This window comes from Salmo trutta, chromosome 21 (assembly GCF_901001165.1).
Source record: "Salmo trutta chromosome 21, fSalTru1.1, whole genome shotgun sequence".
NCBI lineage: Eukaryota > Metazoa > Chordata > Actinopteri > Salmoniformes > Salmonidae > Salmo > Salmo trutta.
In genome coordinates, this window is record NC_042977.1 from 10,091,254 (window position 1) to 10,116,896 (window position 25,643).

General features: G+C 40.3%; 3 protein-coding genes and 1 long non-coding RNA gene across 5 annotated transcripts; all 4 read left to right on the forward strand.

Annotated features, from left to right (window-relative positions):
* Positions 1-469: 469 nt before the first annotated feature.
* LOC115156639 (regulator of G-protein signaling 8) lies at positions 470-7,024 on the forward strand. Its single transcript, XM_029704153.1, has 5 exons — positions 470-741; positions 2,139-2,237; positions 3,406-3,467; positions 4,022-4,188; positions 6,412-7,024. The coding sequence occupies exons 1-5, from the start codon at positions 620-622 to the stop codon at positions 6,670-6,672; spliced, it is 711 nt and encodes a 236-aa protein (XP_029560013.1). The 5' UTR covers positions 470-619; the 3' UTR covers positions 6,673-7,024.
* Positions 7,025-10,045: 3,021 nt separating this feature from the next.
* LOC115157761 (regulator of G-protein signaling 21) lies at positions 10,046-12,562 on the forward strand. 2 transcript variants are annotated; one of them, XM_029706198.1, is made up of 4 exons: positions 10,046-10,251; positions 10,483-10,645; positions 10,908-11,074; positions 11,426-12,562. In XM_029706198.1, exons 2-4 carry the CDS (start codon positions 10,537-10,539, stop codon positions 11,600-11,602), a joined length of 453 nt encoding a protein of 150 aa, XP_029562058.1. In that variant the 5' UTR covers positions 10,046-10,251; positions 10,483-10,536; the 3' UTR covers positions 11,603-12,562. The 2 variants fall into 2 exon arrangements, with proteins under 2 accessions (XP_029562058.1, XP_029562059.1); XM_029706199.1 differs by having other exon boundaries at positions 10,566-10,645.
* Positions 12,563-20,095: 7,533 nt separating this feature from the next.
* LOC115157762 (uncharacterized) lies at positions 20,096-21,311 on the forward strand. The gene is made up of 2 exons (XR_003868538.1): positions 20,096-20,136; positions 20,942-21,311. It is a non-coding gene; the product is annotated as an uncharacterized LOC115157762 (long non-coding RNA).
* A 1,978-nt stretch (positions 21,312-23,289) lies between these two features.
* Positions 23,290-25,585, forward strand: LOC115156640 (regulator of G-protein signaling 21). The gene is made up of 5 exons (XM_029704154.1): positions 23,290-23,733; positions 23,956-24,015; positions 24,135-24,196; positions 24,314-24,480; positions 24,635-25,585. The coding sequence occupies exons 1-5, from the start codon at positions 23,651-23,653 to the stop codon at positions 24,818-24,820; spliced, it is 558 nt and encodes a 185-aa protein (XP_029560014.1). The 5' UTR covers positions 23,290-23,650; the 3' UTR covers positions 24,821-25,585.
* Positions 25,586-25,643: the final 58 nt, after the last annotated feature.

Below are 25,643 nucleotides of genomic sequence, written 5' to 3' on the forward strand. Positions count from 1 at the left end.
TTTTTTTTATTGTCAGATACACCAGATAGGTTTAGTGAAATGTGTCATTTTACAGGGTCAGCCATAGTAGTACGACACCCCTGGAGCAAATAAGGGTTAAGTGCCTTGCTCACTTTTATCGGAACGGGTTTTCAAATCAATGACCTTCAGTTACTGGGTTTGAACACGCTTCAATACAGGTTCAATACACGTTTAATACAGGTTCAAAGGGCTTCAATATACCTTTGATCTGAATATTTGCAACAGTAGTTTTGCATATCAATCTATCACTTATTGATGCTTGATGGAGTCATAGTGTAGGCCTAATCCATGTTTGTACAGTGATACTAATGTAAATGCAGTATTTGTCTGGTAATAGGAAGTTATTGTTTACTGTGAAGTTCATCGTTAATAGTTTTAAAGCAGGATGTTGAGCATGAGGGGATTTTCTTTATCACTGACGCTGCGGTAAACTGAGTAGTTCACCTAGGTCAGGAAGCAGTGTGAAAGGTACAGGGGAAATATGTTGGCTATGCGAAGCTTTAAAAAAGAGATGTGGTACAAAACGATGGGGTTAAACAAACACTAAGAGCTGCTCGTGGTCTGCCTTCACAAATGCTAAAGTTAGAAGGAAGCTAGCATGGAGACATTTGTTCTTCTATTTCCTCAATTCAACTTTTTGGCCCCAAAGGAGGAAGCGTATTTCAAAATGCTTGGTCCTAAGGACTTGAAGGCACCGAGAATGAAAGATAGTAATTCCAGGTAGGTTTTTTTGCACTTGAAATCTTCATATCCTTTTTATTTGAAAGCAGAATTCGATTTTTGTGTATTTTAACAATTCTATGAAGCTTTTAAGACCTTGTTTCATTACATCTTGTAAGAATGCCACTTCCTTTATTTGCATTGCACAACAGCAATGGGAGACAGACAGAGAAAACCTTACCGCTAACATGAATATCTTCTCTTATATTGTGACTTTCTCCTCCACAACTCTTCCACTCATTAAGTGTTGGTGTTGACTTCATAATGTAAGGGGGTCTGGCACCATGCTTGACTTGTTTCTACAGAGTGAGAGTGTACATGTGTATCTGAGAGCCACTGCCATTATCTCAATAGCAGGAGATCAGAAAATAAATGTTTATTCGTTAAGGTGACACCCTAGAACTAACAATTGTGAGTTCTGTACCTTGGTTCATTTATTGGAATCTTTGAGTTTTCAACAAGACAAGTGGAGACACAGAGTAGGCGTTAAAGTGTCGTGATGTTGTTTGCTTGAGAGAATGAAGTAATTTGGGGCTGTCTCTGTTTGTTGATACTTTTCATGTAGAACTGTGAGGCAAATTAAATTACTCTACACGATGGGGATGAACTGTGACATAGTAAAACATTTGTTCTTCGTAACTATCCATCATTTAACTCTACAAAGTTGAATGATACAACCTCGACAGGAGGTAGAGAGGAGACGGGAATTACAACTTTTTAATGATTTGCAACACAGTTTCAGTTGCTGTCAGTGTGAATTCCTGTCCATACAAATTCCCTTGAATGTGTTGCAGGCAGTAGAAGTGCAGAAGTACATTTCCCCTTGGTTTGCCTTTGTTCTGTGTTACAGGGCATATGTGTGGTTGGTTCCTAGTTTCAGAATGATGGTTAGCACGCTGACACCATCTCGCTTTGCTAGCATTCTCAACGGCACTGTCCACCCCACACCATCTTACTTTGCTAGCATTCTCAAAGGCACTGTCCACCCCACACCATCTTGGCAGTCCACAAATGAGATGCCACTGCTGCCTTCAGTGAAACACTGTACTTGCTCTGTTGACCTTTACATCATGTGGCCCAGGTGGAAAGAAAGAAGAGGTCTTATTTATTTCAGTTATCATGTGATCGTCCATGTTAAAGGTCCTCGGCTTGAGTAAACAATGGCCGGTTTATTACTTTATAACCATTGTTGTGGTTTTGTAGCCTGGTTCCCAGATGTGTTTGCGCTGTCTTGCCGACTGAAACAATGTTCAGCGTAATAATAACCATAGGAGTTGGCAAGACAGCACAAACAGGTCTGGGGCCAGGCTAGTGATTTCATTCATTATGATTAAACTGCTGTGCAATAAACCCGAAATGTATCATTATGTAAAGTGTTCCATTAACTCTGGTTGCAGACTGAAAGACAAGAGGAGCCAATTGAGCCTTCTGCTGACCAAGTCAGGCTCCCATGAAAACATCAGTCCAGAAAAGAAGACCACCACCGCAACCAGCAAGTAAGATGTCAGTCAAGTGTAGAGGCAAAGCAATGGAAAGAGATTGCCCTGCAGAATAAAATAACATGTTTAATTGCCCCTGTTACCCAATTTGTATTGAAGAGCATTTTCAATCTCAAGGGCTTTCCACACTGTACGTTGGATTTAGCCTTTAACGATTATTACACGTCACACTGTGCGACGTGACCTAATTTACATCAATTTGGCCAGATTGTATGATTTGCTTCAGTTCTGTCGTTACATTCTGCAATTGGCTTGCGAGGCTAGGTCAGCCGGGTTAGGCTACGTCAACTGGACGTATCAAGCATGGCATCGAAAGAACAACAACAACAAGCTGATGACTGACAGACATTGCTCCTCTTACCTCTGTGAGCGTGCGCTCCTCGTAATGAGGAGCTCAACTCTCAAATTGAAGAGGAACATCACAACATGGAAACGCTAACACCGAATATTAGGCCCATAGCTCGAATGGGATATGCGCCTCCACATAGTCATTGCCGTTACACAATACAAGCGTTGACATGTTGACATCCGATGCGTGTCTATGTTATTTGTAACTACACACAGGCCATTACTTGCTCCAAGTTTTCATTATCCGATGTGTGAATTCTAATTTTGAAGAAACAAATGCATGCCACACCGCATGACAAAGGCTCAACATTTTTGACACAGCCAGAACTTTTGTTGGAGCCTGTGACCGCACACAGTCGTACTTAAATGGGCAGACCCCAGACCCTGTCACAGTGAGACGTCCGACAGTCGTTTTACGACCTAAGAATTTGCCCACGATGTGGACATTTTGTCTGGGTGGCATATAAGACGGCTAAAATCATATGGTCTGTGCGGGCCTTTAATGGGATGGTTCAGCGCAATTACATGTTTAGATCATTGTTGCCATACGTTCTAAGCAGCATTGCCCAGCCCATAGACTACTACAAGGAAACGAATATCTAAATGTGTCATTTAGCTGAAATACCCCTTTAAATTCATGGACTATACAGTTTCTTTTCCTCAATCAAAATACCATTGGGAAACAACAGAAGCTAGACAAACAGTACTGTAGCCCACCATCAGCGTTCAACAGGCTTGCACAGAAAGATGTATAAACAAATAAAACACATCATTAGCAAAGGACTTAAATGGTATCTCTGACTCTTTTTTTTCGCAGCATCTCACCGGAGGCAGCTTTGAGATGGAGCGACGCCTTTGAAGAGCTGCTCCGACATTCAGGTTAGATTGAAACCAGCGATGTCTGATTTAGTCACAAATTTATTTGTGTTCAAAGCACAACTTTAATGGGAAGCCACAGTGTCTTTAGGGAAATTAAAGGTTAGAGGAGAGAACATTGGAGTTTCACTACAATGTTTTTAGTGTTAGGTAAGACTATCAAACCTGTCTAACTTCCTGATATGTCTATTGAAGTGTTTCATTACAGATGTGATTAATTTTGCAGAGCTTGCTTTTATGAGTCATTGAGATCAGTGATTGAATGTTCAATATTATCTTTCCCACTTTCCATTGAGAGCAGGTTGGGAATCTACAGAGCTTGACCATTTCTATTTTGAATCTGAATTAACAAAAATAAGCCAAATCTCAAATAATACAGTCTGAAATTCAATCAAGTGTAAGTTACGAAGTAACTAATCTACTGTATCAGTGGGCACAGATCCCTTTGTCGCCATTATTCTGGAGCAGTACATGCTGTTTTTATCCATATAAGCCTCATGATTGAATCCAATAAATCCAATGGATCATTAAAGAGTATGTTCTTCTCCCCCGAGTAGATGGAGTGGAGACGTTTTCTCAGTTCCTCAGAACAGAGTTCAGTGAGGAGAACATTGAGTTCTGGTTGGCCTGTGAGGAATACAAGACCATCGACTCGGATTCCAGGCTCATCACCAAAGCCAAGCAGATGTATGCTGTCTTCATTGAAGCCGAGGCCCCAAAGGAGGTATATATGGTGCTTGAGAAATGAAACCAAATAGGCCTTTCTGGAGCATTATAAGCTGTATAGGGTCTAGATGTTTCCCTGACCATGTGGGCCCTATCAATGGCAATGGGGAAACTGTGGGGCCACATCAATGGGACATCCCTAAAGCTGCTGGTTGGTCAAGCATTCAGAGAAAGATCAAATCTCATCTTTGTTGCTCTTCTATGGTCTTGATCTAATTCAAAAGGAGACTGGATGCAATGCACCAACATTCACCGCTATACATACTTTGACTTTTATAAACTACGCACAGGAACTATGCAGAGGTTACAATGAGTATGATGCATGAACAAAGCCCTGAGTGCATGATAAACCTGTGGTTAAGAAGATGCTCTATACCCCTAGTAAGACAGATACGACCATTACAGAAACGTGTGGTTTAGAAGCGTTAAAACCTCAGGTACCATTGGACGAAGACAGACGTGACCGTGTGGTTTTCCTTTCCTGCAACTAGCAGCAACTGAGCCAGTGGAATAATTACCCACACTCTTTCAGTTTGAGATGAAGACGTTAGTGTCTTCTAAGCTCAGTTGAAGAATAAGTGAGCCTGACTTCCAAACCAAGTGCAGGGACATGTATTGTGTCACAGAAGTGTATTTACATGGAGGGCTCTGCGTAACATAAACTAGGAAGAATGTCTCAAGGTGTCTTGGGCCAGTCATGAACTGTAGCTGTTTACAATACAATAACCTCTCTAAGTCACACTTGCCAATAGAAAGGGTTGGGTGTTCAGCTAAAATAACATCTAATTTATATATAACCATGGGCATAATTTAATACATTTGCATGAAATTACTCTCTTTCCAACCAGCATCTTTCTAAGGTACCGCCTCCTCACGATTTCAAAATCTCCAGTAGCTTTCACCATGGATTTCACTCAAATTCTTGATTGTTTTTGTCAAATACTCTTGCATATTCAACATTAGGTGGAGACTACAGTGAGCTGCAATAGGACAAATTCACTTATATCTGCATTAAATTAGTCAAAAGTTTACTATTTGGTCCCATTCTCCTAGCACACAATGATCACATCAAGCGTGTGACTCTACAAACTTATTGGATGCATTTGTCCCAGACCATTTTTCCTCCTCCACCAAACTTTACAGTTGGCACTATGCATTCAGCAGGTAGCGTTCCAAACCCAGATTTCTCCATCGTACTGCCAGATGGTGAAGCGTGATTCATCACTCCAGAGGACGCGTTTCCACTGCTTCAGAGTCCAATAGCAGCAAGCTTTACACAGCTCCAGCCACCGCTTGGCATTGCGCATGATGATCTTAGGCTTGTGTGCGGCTGCTCGGCCTTGGAAACCCAATTCATGAAGCTCCCGACAAACAGGTCCTGTGCTGACATTGCTTCCAGGGGCAGTTTGGAACTCAGTAGTGAGTGTTGCAACTGAGGACAAACGATTTTTACACGTTATGTGCTTCAGCATTCTGTGAGCTTGTGTGGCCTACCACTTCACAGCTGAGCCATTGTTGCTCCTATACATTTTACATTTTACTAATTTACTAATTTATCCCGAGCGACTTACAGTAGTGAATGCATACATTTCATACATTTTTTTTTCTTCCCCATACTGGTCCCCCGTGGGAATCGAACCCACAACCCTGGCGTTGCAAACACCATGCGCTACTAACTGAGCCACACGTTTCCACTTCAAAATAACAGCACTTAAATTTGACTGGGGCAGCTCTAGCAGGGCAGAAATTTGACAAACTGACTTGTTGGAAAGGTGGCATCCTATGACGGTGCCACGTTGAAAGTCACTGAGCTCTTCAGTAAGGCTATTACCAATGTTTGTCTATGGAGATTGCATGACTGTGTGCTCGATTTATACACCTGTCAGCAACGGGTCTGGCTGAAATAGCCGAATCCACTATTTTGAAGCGGTGTCCACATACGTTTGTATAGATAGTGTAGATGCAAATAAAAAAACGGACATTTTGAAGGGAACTGGCATTTGTTTTAGCGGTCATAACAGATGTTTGAGTGATCGCAAAATCAACGGGAAGATGTGCTTTGTACAAGTTGGAATGAGCATTGCTTTTCTTTTGAAAACAATCAAATGGGAAGGAGGAGCTAGTACCATATTACCATATCTAAGGTTCGATTTGGGATTGAGCTTCAACCACTTAACATAATAGTGTTCCACTTAACATAATAGTGTTCATTCATTTTTAGGTTAACATCGACTACGCCACAAAGGTGGCCATTCAGAAGACCATCGCCACACCGACGAATACCTGCTTCGATGCGGCACAGAGCAAAGTCTACAGCCTGATGAAAAAAGACTGCTACCCGAGGTTCCTCACTTCCGACATCTACCTTCGCCTCACCAAGAGAAAAGGCCCCGGGACCACCATGTTCCGCCGGAGGTCACGGTCCTGCGTTTTCAATGAGCCGCGAGGGGAGGCCACGGGCGACTCCTCTGCCTGGTTGTAGCATATTAAGCTGAGAGTAGCACAAAACACACACACACACACCCTTCTAATTTCTCTTGCAGTGCAATGCCTGTATCTGACTCGCTGTGTGACTAGTTGTTGTGTTTTTTAATGAGACTTTCTGAAGAGATTTGACAATACAGCTATCAGTTAAAGTGTTCCCCATCTAGACACATAATACTGTGTTTGAATACTAATATGCAATGTTCATCTTGATTACCGTTAAATGTCTTGCCACTGCTTGTATTAATTCAATAATTTATGATAATAGTCTGTTATGTTGGCTTTTAGTTGTAAATTGTATATATTGTCTGGAGAGTAATTATTGGAATAAACAATGTACTATGAAAGCTTTTTCTAATGTTTATAACTGTTCAATTATGTCAAAAGAGACAAACAAAAACATGACACAGCGACTATGATGTTAGTGCGTTACACAATCAGAAGGTGCGATAGAGGTATTTGGAAAGAACCCCTACCGAATCACAAAAAAATTAGCAAGTGCGTAACCACTCTAGGATTACAAATATTCACGTCATTGGTATGCACACAGTATTCCTTACAAAGAAAAATATGTAATCATTCCAAGCTGCCAACGATCCCACCGAATCTATCTTGGCGGTGTCAAAATTCATTACAGCAAAGTGATTAGATTGTTTCCTACCCACTAAGAGTTAAATGACGGACAGTATTGGCTCCATGGCATCTTCACCATGCGAGTTTGGTGGGATATATATATATGTATCTTTTTTAACTATAGCGTTGCCTGGACATAAAAAAATCACGTATTAGTAGTAGTTGAAATTCCTAGGCAGTTCACAGCAATGCCAAATCTTTCGGATAGAGAAATCACTAGGCACCACACTTGACTTGCCTTAAGACCTCACGACGAAACATCCCTAATAAATACATATGCCAGGCAGGCAAAAAAAACATGATCAAGCATTTAGCATTTAGCTTTAGTTTACATTCATTTAATACAGGAATGCTAACGTTGGCTGATGTTTCCTTACCCCTTACTGATTCTAACCGATGCCCTAGAAATTAACTTACTTACAGTGGAGACAAAAAGTGTTTGGAGTGGAGGAGTATGGACACTGTGGGATTCAAATCCTTGCCTTGACTTTCTTTAAATTAAATATTTATATTTATTTCACACAGGTGGACAGGCATTGTTGCAGCACATGGGGGAAATATACTTGTTTTTGTAGGCTGCTGAAGGTGCTGGTCGAGGATACACAGCGCCTCACTGTGGCTTACCAGAGAAAGCACCCTAACCCAATGTGGGCCAAGAGTACTTCCTGGTCAAATCAAGTAGTTAGAAAAATGATTGTCCCTTGTTACTATGTTACTATGGAAAACTCCTGGCCCTAGCCATGACAGCTAGATGACATGGTGTTGGAAGAGGAATGAATTAGTGTTTGTATGAAAGCTGTACATTTTAAAAAACATGCCACAATGCAATGTCTACATGGCAGCTAAGGGAATAAGGGAAACAACAAATAGGGGGGGAAACTGGTTTATTTATGTTTTGTGTGTGGGTAGGAATGCTTTGATAGTAAACTCCTATGGGTTAACTTGAATAAAATCCACTAACTTTGTAGTTTTGGGATGTATAGCAACCACACCAGCAATAGACAGTGTTTTAGAGTCTGCAGTGCACCAATTGCAACACTTCTCAGCACTGTGCACATGCGAGACAAGCCCCTCTTTTGAAAATCAAATTTTCCAGTCTTGGTTCATCCACACGGATGCAAATCGGGATCGCCGTGGTGATTTCCATCACCTGGTGAGATTTCCATTCTTGGTTTTGTTTGGGAAGCACATAATATCCTGGGCTGGAGGGTGATGGGGGATCAGGATATGTGAGCACCCCAGGGAGGACTGTCCTCGTACATCATGAAGACTGTCCTCATATACCATGACCCGCCATCATTAATCTTCATTAGTACATTAATGACTACACATTTGCAGTTACTGGATACATTGGGAATATTCCATTACCCCTATCCCACAATGCATCACTTGGCTGACACATGAGGGTGGGTTTCCTATATGCAGAAAGGGTATACCTTGCACTGGCAGCATCTGTGGTTAACCTTTGACCCTCCATCAAGGTGGTAGATATTCAATACCATAAAAGGATCAGAGAAGGGAATTATAACCAGTACAATATTTTATATATGTAGCCCTTTTCAAGCAAACATGGACCATATTGTACTTTTTCTACTTTATTCACAAAGGCCAGTATTCCTAACACTCGGATATCACTCAAACTTTCAAGTCAAAATAGAGTTCACAAGGTCTAAACATATGATGTGCTTTAGTGCAGGGTTAGATTTGACAGATATAAGAGAGAATGACTGAAGATATCATGCGCATCATGCACAGAGCATGGCATAGAATATTATTGTTGATGTGTCATTGTAATTAATGTGGAAGATATTCCACATCAGATATGCAAATCCAGCGTAATAGCAGGATGCGGGATTCCCTTCATGCTCTATTTGTTTATGGTCAGCCTCCCATCGAGGTGCTTCATCAGCCCTTCATCATCTGTTTACCTTTCATTTTCTATTTTGCATTTTACCTCACTCATTTGACCTCATTTCATTTTCCATCTGTAGCCTCTTAGGCTGTTCAAAAGCATAAATACAGATGCCTGTATTTCAAAAGCTTTCACAAATACTTGAATTTGTATTGATGCTGACTATTTTGTTATAATACAATAGCTGATAATATATTCCATGTGTAGCTTTTTAGGCTGTTCGAAAACATAAATATCTTATGTTTCTGTTACTGACTATGAATGACTATCTGAAAGAGATTTTGGATTTACTGTAGAGTATTTATCCACTTGTGAAATGGTAATTACAGAGTAATAACATATTTTAAATTTATTTAACTAGGCAAGTCAGTTAAGAACAAATTCTTATTTTCATTGACAGCCTAGGAACAGTGGGTTAACTGCCTTGTTCAGGGGCAGAATGACAGATTTGTACCTTGTCAGCTCGGGGAAGCGAACTTGCAACCTTTCGGTTACTAGTCCAACGCTCTAACCACTAGCCTACGCTGCCACCCCATATAAAAAGCTATATCTCTATAACATTCTAATAATCACTTGAAACAAGCTCTACTGGTCACCAAGTAGTACTAGTTGTTTCGAATTCTTCCAAAGTGCCATTCATCGATGGTGACGTCATTTACCATGGTAAATGTACCATGGTGTACCATGGTACACTCTTTTGACTTTAGGGTTATATTAGGATTATATACTTTGTCTTTCATCTTCATACCTATGATTGAAACTGAGGTAGACAGGATATCATAGAAGACATGAGGGCCACTCCTTGAAATCCAGGTGTATACTCTCTCCGAGGTCAGAGAGGCCTCGGAAGGAAGGATACCCTCTCTCCAAACATCACTTTGCATACTGATTTTCATGTGTTCCATTCATGGAGGGAGCCTGGTTGAGATCATTCCCTGCAACTTAACTCCCTCACCTCGAAACAATCAAAATCTTAGCCTCACATTGGCTCACATCTCTCTCCCAGACTGACAACGCTGCCATGGCAATAAAGTGAGTTTCTTTATCACTGATTCTGTAGATGAATGTCGCTATGTTTCAATACAAGTTACAACTTATTACAAGAATGAGGAGTCTACTATGTGCATTTTGCATTTAAGTTAATATAATGTATTGGATAACAGGTTATTTAAAAAAAATATATATATCTTTTCACTGGAATATAAAACATATTTTTGAAATGCAAAAGCATTGATGGACCGTATTCATCTATTTTCGTTCCAGGTGTGAGGCAGATTTGATATTGTGTTTTGAAAATCACTGATTACTGCGCTAGTGATGGATCTCAACGCTCTTTTCAAGGGTAGATTTTGTTGCTTTCTCAAGGACCCACTTGAAGAGGCTGAGACTTGGGGAGAGTCTGTGGACAAACTCCTGTGTAGTAAATGTAAGGACAACGTTTTTATGCTTCTACTATACTGCCTGTCTAGAAGGCATCACCAACAGTGCTAAGCTGATTATGGCATCCTCAGGATGTGATTTAGAAAATCACAGGCAAATTACGATTGTCTGTTACAAGTAACTAAAATGTATCAAGTTAGTGTTACTGCCTTTGTCTTGTGACAGAACTCACGCTCATATACTTTCCTACAATAACAAACATCGAGACATCTCATTTCCCTTCTTTTCCTATTTTTCCATATGTCCAGCTGGGCAGGCAGCTTTCCGACAATTCCTGAAGTCAGAGTATAGTGAAGAGAATATGCTGTTTTGGCTGGCATGTGAGGACTACAAGAGGATCAAGTCTCTTCCAGAGATGATCTCCTCTGCAAACAGGATCTACTCTGAGTTTGTGGAATGTGAAGCACCCAGACAGGTAAGTAGCTACCTGCGGTCCGTATGTATCAAGCCTCTCAGAGTAGGAGTGCTGATCTAGGCTGATCAGTTTAGCCTTTAAGATCATAATGAATAAGATTATATGGACAAGAGATGCCTGATCCTAGATCAGCATCCGTACTCTGATACACTCGACACATACAACCCCTGATCACAATCTGCTGTAATTTCATAACAACTCAGAACAAACAAATGAATTAATAAGGATCTGGTTGGATCTAGACCCGTTTATACCTTTGTCTGCCTTTTTACATTCAGTGGACATTAAGATGTAGAAATGTGTCTGGAAAAAAACAAACATGTATTTACTGGGATTATATCTTGGTTGAAGATCAACATTGATTGTGGGACCAGAGAAAACATCACCAAGAACATCTCCCAGCCGAGCCTGACTTCTTTTGACGCGGCACAGAAGCTGATCTACAGTCTGATGGCCAGGGATTGTTACCCACGATTCCTCAAGTCAGACATCTACCAGAATTTGCTTAGGAGAGCAGATGCAAGGTGACTCTCTTAAATGACAAACGCTCTAAGTGTTTCTCAACATTTTATGTACCAGACACTGGCAAGCTATAGTCCCTCTATATCCATGGAGGACCACTTTGATTAAAGGGGTGGTTTTATTTCTTTTTTACCTTATTTTCGATTTACCTAGGGTGTTGTTACCTAGGGTTTAGTTTAGCTTAGCAATGTCCAGAATCTCCTGGCTAGACTGTTTTTAAATGTAGCAATGCACGTGGAAATGGATTGTACCGTTCCTTAAAACTAGCACCTGAGAACTGACTAAATGGCTGCCAGCTAACCTTTTAACCAGGAACTGGTCAAGAACAACCCAGAAGTTGAGAAACACATTCTTTCACCTGTTTCTTCTACTTCTGCTTACCATGTTATTGCAATCCATGTCCAAACAATATCAGAGATATCTTTTCTTTAACCGGTGACTACATTTAATGGGTTGAATCCATTCTCAATGAACGTATATAGTATAATGTGTGCAATGTTGTTGTATTTAACTAAGTTATTTGTAGAGACTAAAATGCCAAAATGTTGCTCCTTTGACTATAAATTAGATGACGAATAAGTTCTTAATTTGTATCAATAGTATTATCACTTCTGTATGTAATCAGATACCGACTCAAATTGAAATTAAAATGATCTGAATGAATCAAGCATCACATTTGAAATACAAAAAACTATACAAATGAGTTGCCAAGCTCCTGTCCTCGTTCTGTGTGGATATTTTGGGGAAAGCCAGATGCAAAATGCAACCAATATGTGCCTGCTTTTTACAGGTGCACTGGCTACTGCAATTCAAAGTTGTATGCATTCTAACCTTTTAAGTTCCCAGATATTCAGAGAGACAAAGAGAGGGCAATATTTGGGAATGGTGGATAACATATGGGGGAAAACTTTGACAGTCAGGTGATGAATGAGAATGATCTGAAATCTCTATTGTCATTTGTTTATTTGGTCTGTTTATATGTACAGTTGAAGTCGGAAGTTTACATACACCTTAGCCAAATACATTTAAACTCAGTTTTTCACAATTCCTGACATTTAATCCTAGTAAGAATTCCCTGTCCTAGGTCAGTTAGGATCACCACTTTATTTTAAGAATGTGAAATGTCAGAATAATAGTAGAGAGAATGATTTATTTCAGCTTTTTTTCTTTCATCACATTCCCAGTGGGTCAGAAGTTTACATACACTCAATTAGTATTTGGTAACATTGCCTTTAAATTGTTTAATGTGGTTCAAACGTTTCAGGTAACCTTCCACAAGCTTCCCACAATAAGTTGGGTGAATTTTAGCCATTCCTCCTGACAGAGCTGGTGTAACTGAGTCAGGTTTGTAGGCCTCCTTGCTCGCACTTTTCAGTTCTGCCCACAAATGTTCTATAGGATTGAGGTCAGGGATTTGTGATGGCAACTCCAATACCTTGACTTTGTGGTCCTTAAGCCATTTTGCCACAACTTTGGAAGTATGCTTGGGGTCATTGTCCATTTGGAAGACCAAGCTTGAACTTCCTGACTGATGTCTTGAGATGTTGCTTCAATATATCCACATAATTTTCAACCCTCATGATGCCATCTATTTTGTGAAGTGCGCCAGTCCCTCCTGCAGCAAATCATCCCCACAACATGATGCTGCCACCCCCGTGCTTCACGGTTGGGATGGTGTTCTTCGGCTTGCAAGCCCCCCCTTTTTCCTCCAAACATAACAATGGTCATTACGGCCAAACAATTATATTTTTGTTTCATCAGACCAGAGGACATTTCTCCAAAAAGTACGATCTTTGTCCCCATGTGCAGTTGCAAACCGTAGCCTGGCTTTTTTTATGGCAGTTTTGGAGCAATGGCTTCTTCCTTGCTGAGTGGCCTTTCAGGTTATGTTGATATAGGACTCGTTTTACTGTGGATATAGATACTTTTGTACCTGTTTCCTCCAGCATCTTCACAAGATCCTTTGCTGTTGTTCTACAATTGATATGCGGTATGACGGCTGCATGGTCCCATGGTGTTTATACTTGCGTACTATTGTTTGTACAGATGAACGTGGTACCTTCAGGCGTTTGGATGAACCAGACTTGTGGAGGTCTACAATTTTTTTTTTCTTTTGATTTTCCCATGATGTCAAGCAAAGAGGCACTGAGTTTGAAGGTAGGCCTTGAAATACATTCAAAGGCGCATCTCCAATTGATTCAAATGATGTCAATTAGCCTATCAGAAGCTTCTAAAGCCATGACATCATTTTCAGAAATTTTCCAAGCTGTTTAAAGGCACAGTCAATTTAGTGTATGTAAACTTCTGACCCACTGGAATTGTGATACAGTGAATTATAAGTGAAATAATCTGTTTGTAAACAATTGTTGGAAAAATGACTTGTGTCATGCACAAAGAAGATGTCCTAACCAACTTGCCAATACTATAGTTTGTTGACAAGAAATTTGTGGAGCGGTTGAAAAATGGGTAATGACTCCAACCTAAGTGTATGTAAACTTCCAACTTCAACTGTATGTGTTTAAAATCAGATATCTCTTTTGAAGAAAACATTTAATCAACAGCAATTTTGATCTCATATAAATTGTGCATAGTGCAGTCAGGGTGTCTCCGTGCTATCATTTTGAATTCGATGCAAAACATCCGCTGATTGTTTTGATTGACCATGATTGCGATCCGATTAACTTCCCTTTTCCCCCGAAGAGTGCACACGTTCACTCCCCATCCATGGATAAATATGAACGAAACCAGAACTTTGATGGAAACTCCCTCTAGCCCATGCTGGCATCAATCCAATATTTCAAAAACAATTCTGAACACTTTAAGGAGAAGGGTTAGAAGGGTGTTGGAACAGAGGGTGTGGTCCCTGAAGTGTGTACAGCTCTCCAACTCCAGATGGCAGCAAAGCTCACACATTTACTTATGTTCTCGTAGAGCGGAGACTATTTTGCACACAAATTAAACTGGCCCTGCACCAGAACTTGGGTGGCAGGTAGCCTAGTGGTTAGTCCAGCCTAGCAGCTGAGAGCGTTAGGCCAGTAACTGAAAAGTCACAATGATTCGAATCCCTGAGCTGACTAGGTGAAAAATCTGTCGATGTACCCTTGAGCAAAGCACTTAACCCTACATTCTCCTGTAAGTCACTCTGGATAAGTGCCTGCTAAATGATCAAAATGTCCTACAGTAAATTGTATGTATAGGTTAGGGACGGTTGGGGGGCCGGAACAAATTTCAAATAATTTGTAGACTGTAAATTGACCGCAAGAAGCCCAAACAGATATAATGTTTGATTAAAACATAATAATTTCAAACCTTGCTTACATTTGTATACAACATGTGTGGGAATACTTGGGAACAGATTTCTTAAATTAACATCACTTAGCATTGATTTCCTGGTGTTTTTACAGTCTTTTATGTCCAACAATGAAAATTCCACACTCAAATATATATTTTTCTTCTTGCTCAGAAAACCTGGGGGGCCAAATAAAACCACCCGCGGGCCCCCAGTTGAGGAACTCTGGAATAGATAAAACAGAAGCTGCACAGGTTTCATGTTGACTGTCATGACTTAGCCTATACAACCATATTGTGGCAGACAACTTGCGCAATTACCATCAAGTAGGTTTGGTTTTTGTTGTTGATTGGTGTAATCCCATGACTCTTGATCAGAAGGTTGTGTGTTCAATCCCAGCCATGGACATTTATTTTTGGTTTTAACCATATCTCAAACCTTAACCCTTACCAGTGGCGGATTTAGGTACAGGCGACATTTGGAATGGTCACATTTGAGGGATCGGTTTTCTTTCGCTAATTTGCACGTTGCGTCAATGATATCATGTCACCGTGTGGGACTGTGGGTGAATTAACCTTGTCGGAGTGGGCGCCCTGATTCTAGTTTGTGAGCTAGGCAGGCTACTGCCTGGGAAGGTCTCCCACTCAGAAGTACGAGATGGGGAGGGGGGCGTGGGTAGGTTGACCTCAGGTCTCCCAACTGAAGCCTGAGGTTGGGGGAGCGGGACAATCTATCAAATAGCGCACCTCTAACTTTGTACAGTACTAATGCAATTAATAAAATCAGTCACATGACGAAATGTTACCAAATAAACCACAATTCATTCATAATACTGTGAACATATAGTTTCACAGACATATTGTTGCATTTTTTTCTGGTTTGTGAATAATATAAAACAGTCTGCACACCACCAAGGTGAATGGGTTAAGTCTTGACTCTTGGTTGACATTGTTGGTGGAAGGGTAATGTATTGATGCTCGAGTGCCAAATCAACACAAATTTGTTTCCATTTGTCTTTGTTACTTCTTTTTGATATTTATGAGTCTTATTTTTGTATATATTTTTATATTTATATCGTTTTATATGTTATGATTATTTATTTGTGTTGTTCGAAAGGGATCCATACAAGCTAGAACCGCCACTGACCCTTACCATATCAATTTGGAATGAGCGCCTAAACGTAATGTTTATCCCAAACCTTAACCCTTACCTTAACTGTTCGGAATTAGTGCCTAAACTTAACCCTTAACCTCAAATGTATGTTTGAAGAAATGGAACAGTACAGAGCAGCAGGAGCAGCATAAACACTTTTGGAGAACGTGGAGAGCTTGTTGTGTGCTCAACATCTTTGAAGGACTGTGCAAAGAGAAATGCAGTAATGAACAATATTGTATACACTGAGAATACCCATTTCATATGATCAACACTCATCCAATGGAAGCTTTAAACCACGGTGTTTAGATGCACTGACAATGCTTGTTCATTGTGCGTAGGGCCTGAAGGTGCATTACTGAACCTTGGCCTGATGGATGTAACTTTGCATACCTTATGTAACCATGGTGAAGGCATGCAAAGTAAGCCTAGGTAGACAGAGAGGGCATGTTGTCCAAAATATAGTACATCTGGTATCATAGAAAGTCTCCAATGTCTTCTTACAACTGCTTCATCTTCTGTTCGGCTTGAATTCTACACGGGGCTCAAACAATTTAAACTTCTCCCACGACCAAAAAAATAATTTTGGACAGCTTGTGCAAGCACACAAATATTCTTCAGGAATTGTATATTTCTAGTTATGTATAATTGGTTGTAATCATGTATACAATTCAGAATAATCCAATCTAAATGCAGGGTCGTTCCATGTCATTTCAGCAAGCCATGACACCCACCATCTCAGATTGTTCTGAAATCGTTTCTGTAGTTAGAAACCGATAAGATTACCATTTCTGCAACATTATTTTGTTGAAATATAATTTCATCTCTGAGAAATTAAGATAATTCATTCCACCAAAATTGGCCATTTTAATTTATAGGATTCATACAATATTCAATAAATATAGTACCGAACATCCGATTTCCAACAAACTTTTTTCTAACAAGACATGACTCGTGAAAAATCCAAAGAAATGGTCAAAAGCCAACCACAGACCCCCCCCCCACACCCCACACCAATCCCAACCCAGTATACAGTATCAGTTCTTGATTGGCGCTTTTGACCATTTATTTCTATTGACAATAAAAGTGGATCAGAACACACCAGTGGTTCAACACCATTGACGTTGTACTGGATGCAGACCAGGCATGTCTAGTCGGGGGACGCTGGATTCGACATCACCGACAGCGATATTTGAAGCCATTGCCGAGCAGCAATGATCAGCAAGGTAATACACTGTTTTAGCTAAATTACTATCTAGCTAGCTACCAATGTCTTCAGCGTAGCTAGCTGTAGCATGTCAGAGTGAGCACTGCGAGACACGTAAACCAAGGTCGATAAGTTGTCATAGAAACATCCATGGAAGGCCAATGCCGGGCACATAGCTACATGTTTGACGTTAGCCGGAGCATCCGACTTTACATTATACAAACAAACATACTGACAGTGCTCTCAGAAAGTATTCACACCCCTTGACTTTTTCCACATTTTGTGGGAAAATATCCCATAAAAAAAGTGGAATTATGTAAATAAAATAAAAAAGTAAGCTGAAATGTCTTTAGTCAATCAATATCCAACCTCTTTGTTATGGCAAGCCTAAATAAGTTCAGGAGTAAAAATGTGCATAACAAGTCACATAGTAAGTTGCATGGACTGTGTGCAATAATGGTTTTTAACATCATTTTTGAATAACTACCTCAGCTCTGTACCCCACACATACAATTATATGTAAGGTCCCTCAGTTGAGCAGTGCATTTCAAACAAAGATTCAACCACAAAGAACAGGAATGTTTTTCAATGCCTCGCAAAGAAGGGTAGATCGGTAAAAAAATAAAAAAGCAAACATTGAATATCCCTTTGATGGTGAAGTTATTAATTACAATTTGGATGGTGTATCAGTACACCCAGTCACTACAAAGATACAGGCGTCCTTCCTAACTCATTTACCAGAGAAGAAGCAAACCACTCAGGGATTTCACCATGAGACCAATATTTAATGGCTGTGAAAGGAGAAAACTGAGAATGGATCAACAACATTATAGTTACTCCACAATACTAACCTAAATGACAGAGTGAAAAGGAAGCTTGTACAGAATAAAAATATTCCAAAACATGCATCCTGTTTGCAACAAGGCAATAAAGTAATACTGCAAAAACTGTGGCAAAGCAATTCACTTTTTGTCCTGAATACAAAGTATTATGTTTGGGGTAAATCCAATAAAACACATTACTGAGTACCACTCTCCATATTTTCAAGCATAGTGGTAGCTGCATCATGTTATGGGTATGCTTGTAATCGTTAAGGACTGAGGAGTTTTCAGGATAAAAAAGAAACGTAATGGAGCTAAACACAGGCAAAATCCTAGAGGAAAACCTTTCCACCAGACACTGGGATATGAATTCACCTTTCAGCAGGACAATAACCTAAAATACAAGGCCAAATCTACACTGGAGTTGCTTACAAAGAAGACAGTGAATGTTCCTGAGTGTCCGAGTTAGTTTTTACTTTAATCTACTTGAAAATCTATGGCAAGGCCTGAAAATGGTTGTCTAACAATGATCAACAACCAATTTGACAGAGCTTGAAGAACTTTGAAAAGACTACTGGGCAAATGTAGCAAAATCCAGGTGTGTAAAGCTCTTACAGACTTACCCAGAAAGACTCACAGCTGTAATCGCTGCCAAAGGTTCTTCTACAAAGTATTGATTCAGGGGTGTGAATACTTATGTATATTAAGTATTTCTGTATTGAATTCTAAATAAATGAACAAGCATTTCTTTTCAGAGGACATTCCTGAACCTACAAACCCAGAGAAAGCTGCATGCTCTAATGGTGAAGCCACAACCTCAGAGCCAAGCACCCACAGACACCCAGGTTCCATTCTCGGTTGGGAAACAGTTCAATATCAATTGATTGTCATGTTCACTTGTTAAGCCCTTATCACACAATTTAGCTGTCTTCAACAGGGCAAGCTCAACTACAGAGGGCTTTTGTCATGGCAGGGTTATGTTCCTAAACATTATTCTAGGAGACCCAAGACCCTTATTATTTGCATCTTTGGTGTATCTGCTTGGTAAATCTGATTGGTCGGAAACTGGCCTTTGCTGGATAAGATGTAATACATTTTATGAGATAATACATTTACATTTAAGTCATTTAGCAGACGCTCTTATCCAGAGCGACTTACAAATTGGTGCATTCACCTTATGATATCCAGTGGAACAACCACTTTACAATAGTGCATCTGTAGTAGAGTTAAAATGGTTATTCCAGCAAACTTCAAATTATTAGAATAGTACACAACGCAGAACAGAACAATCAGGTTGAGGGTCAGTGGCCAAAGCCCGCGAACAGGAATATTCCAAGTTCAGACAGAAGGGGGGAGTCATATCGCCAGGAACTTTACTTTTGTTTTCTAATTTTAATTGTTGCGCTACTGGTGATGCCTGTTGATGTTAGGTAGGCAGCTACAGTAGCTGAATGATGTTAACATCTTCAGGTTTTGTTTCATTAAATGTATTTTATTTTATCTGGGTGCTTACGTCACCTACTAACACCCTGGTACTACCCATAGATCCCGCTCTCCTCAGTCTGAGAAAACACTGAGAGAGAAAGGTACGGGTTGCAGATTACTCCTTTGTAGAAGTCCGTAACGTGAAATAAATAAAACGTCCCAAGGTTAATGCTGTAGATATTGTTATAAGGGGATGTGAGACTATCGAAACACGTAACTTTCAGAGTTTTATAGTTGTTATTAATATAGTTACAGAGTGCTAAAAGTGTTGCTAGCTAGCATGACTTTCTTTCTGTGATGCAGACGGCTAGCTGAGCTGCCGACTAGTGATGGTGTTGCATTATGGGGATGTAGTTTTTGCCCTCTAAGGCGATTTTACGTTGTAACTTGTTTGTGTTGCAGTGGTTTTGTACATGAGTTGTTGTATTTTGCTACTATCAACACTGAAAGCACCTAGCAATGTATTGGGGATGTGAGACAGGATATGTGTTTTACCTTTCTTCATGCTCCTGTGTAGAACAACTTGTCAGGTGTTGCATTGGAGACTGATGTGTTCCTGTCCTGTCTTTTCATAATACTATTGCAGGTATGGTTCTACTATTGTCTAAGAATTAAGATTATACATTCTTTGTATTAAGGACTGGTTATTATTTTATACTATACATTATGGCTTTATGTATGAGTGTGATTGTGAGAGTCTGAGAAAACACTGAGAGAGAAAGAACAACTTGTCAGGTGTTGCATTGGAGACTGATGTGTTCCTGTCCTGTCTTTTCATAATACTATTGCAGATCAACATAAAAGCCTTAAAGACAGCCGTGGTGTCGCTCTTCATTTCTTGGTTCTCCTGTGGTGCATAAGAAACCCGCTACACATCTAAATATTTTAAGGGGGGGGGGGGGGTTAGAAGGATTACTTTATCCTATCCTAGGTATTCCTTAAAGAGGTGGGGTTTCAGGTGTCTCCGGAAGGTGGTGATTGACTCCGCTGTCCTGGCGTCGTGAGGGAGTTTGTTCCACCATTGGGGTGCCAGAGCAGCGATCAGTTTTGACTGGGCTGAGCGGGAACTGTACTTCCTCAGAGGTAGGGAGGCGAGCAGGCCAGAGGTGAATGAGCGCAGTGCCCTTGTTTGGGTGTAGGGCCTGAACAGAGCCTGAAGGTACGGAGGTGCCATTCCCCTCACAGCTCCGTAGGCAACCACCATGGTCTTGTAGCGGATGCGAGCTTCAACTGGAAGCCAGTGGAGAGAGCGGAGGAGCGGGGTGATGTGAGAGAACTGGTTGGAGAACGAAACTGCACTCACACTGGTTGCCCTCAGGTTTGCTATGGAGTCTGTACCTTATAATTCCTGTACTGTACATTTCATTACTTTTGCCTGTATATTTTCCCAGGGAAGAGGAAACACTGCGAGCACAACCAGTGAATACCTGAACTTCATGATGGAGACCAAGGCCTCATACTGGAGACACTTGAGGCCCAGCGTCAGCAGCAGGATCAGCACTTCAATCAACTGTGTGAAGATGAGTCAGCAGCCAGAGAGCAGGTGTTCTTAATGTTTTGTATACTCAGTGTATACTTGTTGGGGTGGGATTGGTATGGGGTGTGTGTCCGTGGTTGGCTTTTGTCCATTTGTTTGGATTCCTAATGTCTAACTCATTGTTAGAAAAAAGTTTGGTTCAAATATGATTTATGTACTATATTTATTCAATATTATATGAATCCTATAAATTAAAATGGCCAATTTGGATGCAATCAATCAGCTTAAATTTTCAGAGATAAAATTATATTTCAACAAAGTAATGCTGCAGGAATGCTAATCCTATCTGTTTCTAACAGCAGAAACAATTTCAGAACAATCTGAGATGGTAGGTGTCGAAATCCTCTTTCTTGTGCCTTTTTGTGGTGTAACTGTAACGTCTGCTTCCAAGTCACACTCTCAAACACATACAGTAGATCCCCTGAACACAGCCCACTTTCCAGCCCACTTTCCAGCTCACACTCTCAAACACATAGATCCCCTGAACACAGCTCACTTTCCAGCTCACACTCTCAAACACATAGATCCCCTGAACACAGCTCACTTTCCAGCCCACTTTCCAGCTCACACTCTCAAACACATAGATCCCCTGAACACAGCTCACTTTCCAGCCCACTTTCCAGCTCACACTCTCAAATACAGAGATTCCCTGAATGCAGCTCACTCTCCAGATCCCAATCACCTGAAGTCTGATCACCTGGTCACACACCTGTATGTCATTTACACACACTATTTAGTTCAGTTCTTTGCACCCCATCATTGTGAGGTATTGTTTGTTTTGATACACAGTCTAGTCGGCGTGCTGTTTAGTTTCGTATTAGTCATCCCGTGTCTTGTAGTTTTTGGCCATCCTCACTAACAATGCTCTTTATTTATTTTATTTTTTGCATAATCCCTGCCTGTACTTTTGCCTATCAGATTTCCTGTCATCAACCTCTTGCCTAATCTCCCAGACTACGTTATTAGCCTTTTCCCTGACTGTACTGTTACCTTGTTGGAGTCCCTGTGTATGACCTTCTGCCTGCCCCTGGAACCAGCTACCTGCCTCCTCCTGTGGTCCTTTACTAATAAACACCTGTTGCGCCCTGCGCTTGAATCCAGCACACTGTCTCCCATCGTACTCATTACAGTAACGACCCTGCAGGCTCTGCATGGTCTGCAGTTAGGAGGTATGTTAGGTGTACAACACTATGAAAATGTGTTAGTGTTATTTTTTTCCAAAAGATTTCCAAAATATATATAGTCAATATGTAAATATGCCAATCCTGTCAGTGAAATTCACTGTCTACCAACCTCATGTCGAATGCACTGACTCCCATATATTTCATTTCTGGGATATTTCATGTATTTGTTTTGTTGGCTGCTAAGGAAAGAGGAAGTGGAAGTAGATGTGGTTTGTTTCAAAAAGTGACAGAAGCGCACATGCACGCCCACCCACACACGCAGTTGAAAAATGCATTGCTTTGATCAATATTCAATTAGAATATTCATTTAAATATGGATATACAATGTTAATATGATCTATTCATTTTAAATAATGTATATCATAACGTATAGCATGAAACTATGTATTCCTGAGGACTGTATTGGAAGTAGTATGTTATGCTGCAGGTCAGCCTGTGCATGAGATCTCATACCCATGTGACCGAGTTCTCATACCCATGTGACCATTTTACTTCTATCCTGACTGGTTTTTCATGGTGACGTTAACTGTAAGCAACACTGTGACTGCTAGTTTTGTCTGCTTAGTTGTCATCTGATAAAAATCTGCCATTTTGATGGAAATAAGCTAACAATATGTCTAGTCACCTAGTCAAGACAAAATCTTCTTTGTATCTATTGTGATCTGTCCCCGATCTGTCCGTCTATCTAACATACTATATATGATTGGTTCTCTGTGACGGAAAAATAAATGTCAGAGGCCACTAAAGAGAAGTGAGACTGGACAGTGGGATTTTCACTGACGAATCCGGCAAATCCTTCTGCTTGCATGGTTTGACCTATTTCAATTGTTCTCTTCTTCTGCCAAAAACTCCAGATAAAATTATTACGGTTATACTTGTGAAAAGGCAAGAGTTTATATTGGTAAAAAAAAACAGCAGCAGTTCCACTATCATGGGACATGAAAGCAAAAGACCTAATGAAAGTATCACTTCCACCTGACAAATGTGTTTGAAAAATTAAACAAATACCTTGTTCTTTACTTGAGCCCACATAGTGAAGGTAAGAATTTGCTTATCGGTTGTTTAATTTTCCACGTTACATTTGCATACCCTGGCCTTAATATCGGTAGGCAATGACCTGTGCAGGTTTCTGAATGCACAGACTGTCAGTTGCATTGCACTGGTGTGAACAAGCTAGCGTCATCCCCTACTTCCTCTATTTCTGCGGTTAGAGGCCAACGAAATGGGTGACGCTACACACACTAACATCACAGTAGTCATCGCTTGTATAAAGGAGGGTGTTTGGAGGACCGTCAAAACAGACACAATTTGACAGCTAGCAGAGAACTCCAACACTGAGTAATACATACAAAGAACCCAATGATTGTGTTCCCCCAAACATGCTTATCTTAGTCACATCACCATCAAGGAAACTGCATCCACTCAACATTGACATGGAGGACAACAGAAGAAAGCAGACAAAGTGAGTATTCGCTGATAAAGTATTGCTTGCATTCCACATTGATTTATTGGTTTGTTGGTCATTCGGCACAATTGCAGATTCTTAAAAACAATTGTTCTTTAAAAACACTAAATTATGTTGCTGGTTGCCTTTGCACATAGGAGCAAGATAACTTTGAGGTTTTCTGTGCATGTGCGTGTTTTGTGTGTATGATTCTGTATTTACCTATTTATTTTGTTTCAGGGGATGCGATTTGAGGTCCCGACTACAACGCAGATCTTCCCATGCCCCTAACACTGAACGGTAAATAGCCTAAGGATAGACTCTCCATATCCCATGAGCCTTTCCTATCAGGACCCATCCACGATCCACATTAACATCCAGTGTATTGATCTGAAAATAACTGTCCTCCTCCTTTACAGACTTAGTACTGAGGAAATTATCCTGTGGTCCCAGTCTTTGGAGAGACTTCTCACATCAAAATGTAAGCATTTCATGTTCTTCAAAACAATGTTTAAACAGACAAAAGGAGGTTGAACCATTTTCGTAGGTTTGTAGGTTTTAAAGCCTAGCTAAGTGTGTCTTCTCATGCCCCTTTTAGATGGCATGGCAACATTTCAGGCCTTTCTGAAATCAGAGTTCAGCGATGAGAACATTGAATTCTGGCTGATCTGTGAAGACTACAAGAAGATTAAGTCCTCCTTCAGGCTGTCCTGCAGGGCCAAGAAGATCTACAAGACATTCATTGAAGCTGAGGCTCCAAAAGAGGTATGTTGTACTCCCAAACCTAGTATAATACTTCACAAAAACATGTAGATCTTTGATCACGTATGTATACTTTTTATGGCCACATTTGCTTTGTATGAACACATCTACTTCTTGTATCCACTAAGTCTCATCAATTCCCTCTAAATCTCTCCAGATCAACATTGACCACAAGACCAGAGATCTCATCGGGCAGAATGTGAAGACGCCCTCCACAGTTTGCTTCGACGAGGCCCAGAGGATTGTATACAGCCTGATGGAGAAAGACTCCTACCCCAGGTTCCTCAGATCCAACATCTACAGGACCCTATTGGACTCCGCATCAGACTACACGAAGATGTGAATGAATACCGATGATAGAAACTGAACTGAGGCTTCCAACAATGGACTGCAATGTTTCACAGCCAGGGAGCTTCTACAAACAGGATTCATAAGAAGATGCTTCCGAGTGTGAATTATACTGGGTACAGATGTACGAGGCCTAAGGAAATGCTGGGAGGAACATACAGAAGTGACTGTGCTGGCAAGCCTTGTTGACATTTGTGTTCAGTCTATGTACTTTCACTTGAAAGAGGAACATACGTCACATAGAAGGGGACAAAAGAGACCATAGAAATATAATGTTGATTCTATTTCTACGACAGAGACATGGTGGTGGAAGGGGATTACCTTGCATGGCATGTTATTGTTAGGGACTTTCTGTGTCAAAGTTCCGGGGATGTTTACTATGTAGCATCTAAACAGTCAGGGCTGTAACTGCATGAGAAGGTATCTGCAGTTGCACATAGTCTGCAGGTCATCAGTTGAGTTATTTTATAATGCATTTGATGAGATAATCTACAAAATTTTACTTTTTTAAAACCACAACAATTTTAGAATGGGTAATTTTGTTTACTTTAACACAATGAGGCATGTTTGTGATGTAAGCTTTAAAAAATAACATTTTGGAGAATTGATTTTGTGAAGAAATGACTGAATGTAAAAAATGCTGTAACACTGGACATTTGTAAAAATTAAGATTTCTATAGGTGTATTTAGAAAATGGCACATGGTTTCCAAATTCGAACAGCTAAATTATACATTTAATAAAAGCACAAATTCACAAAAATGTAAATGCTTCAATCCTTCAAAGCACTTTTAAAATATCCTAAAATTTGACTGCATTT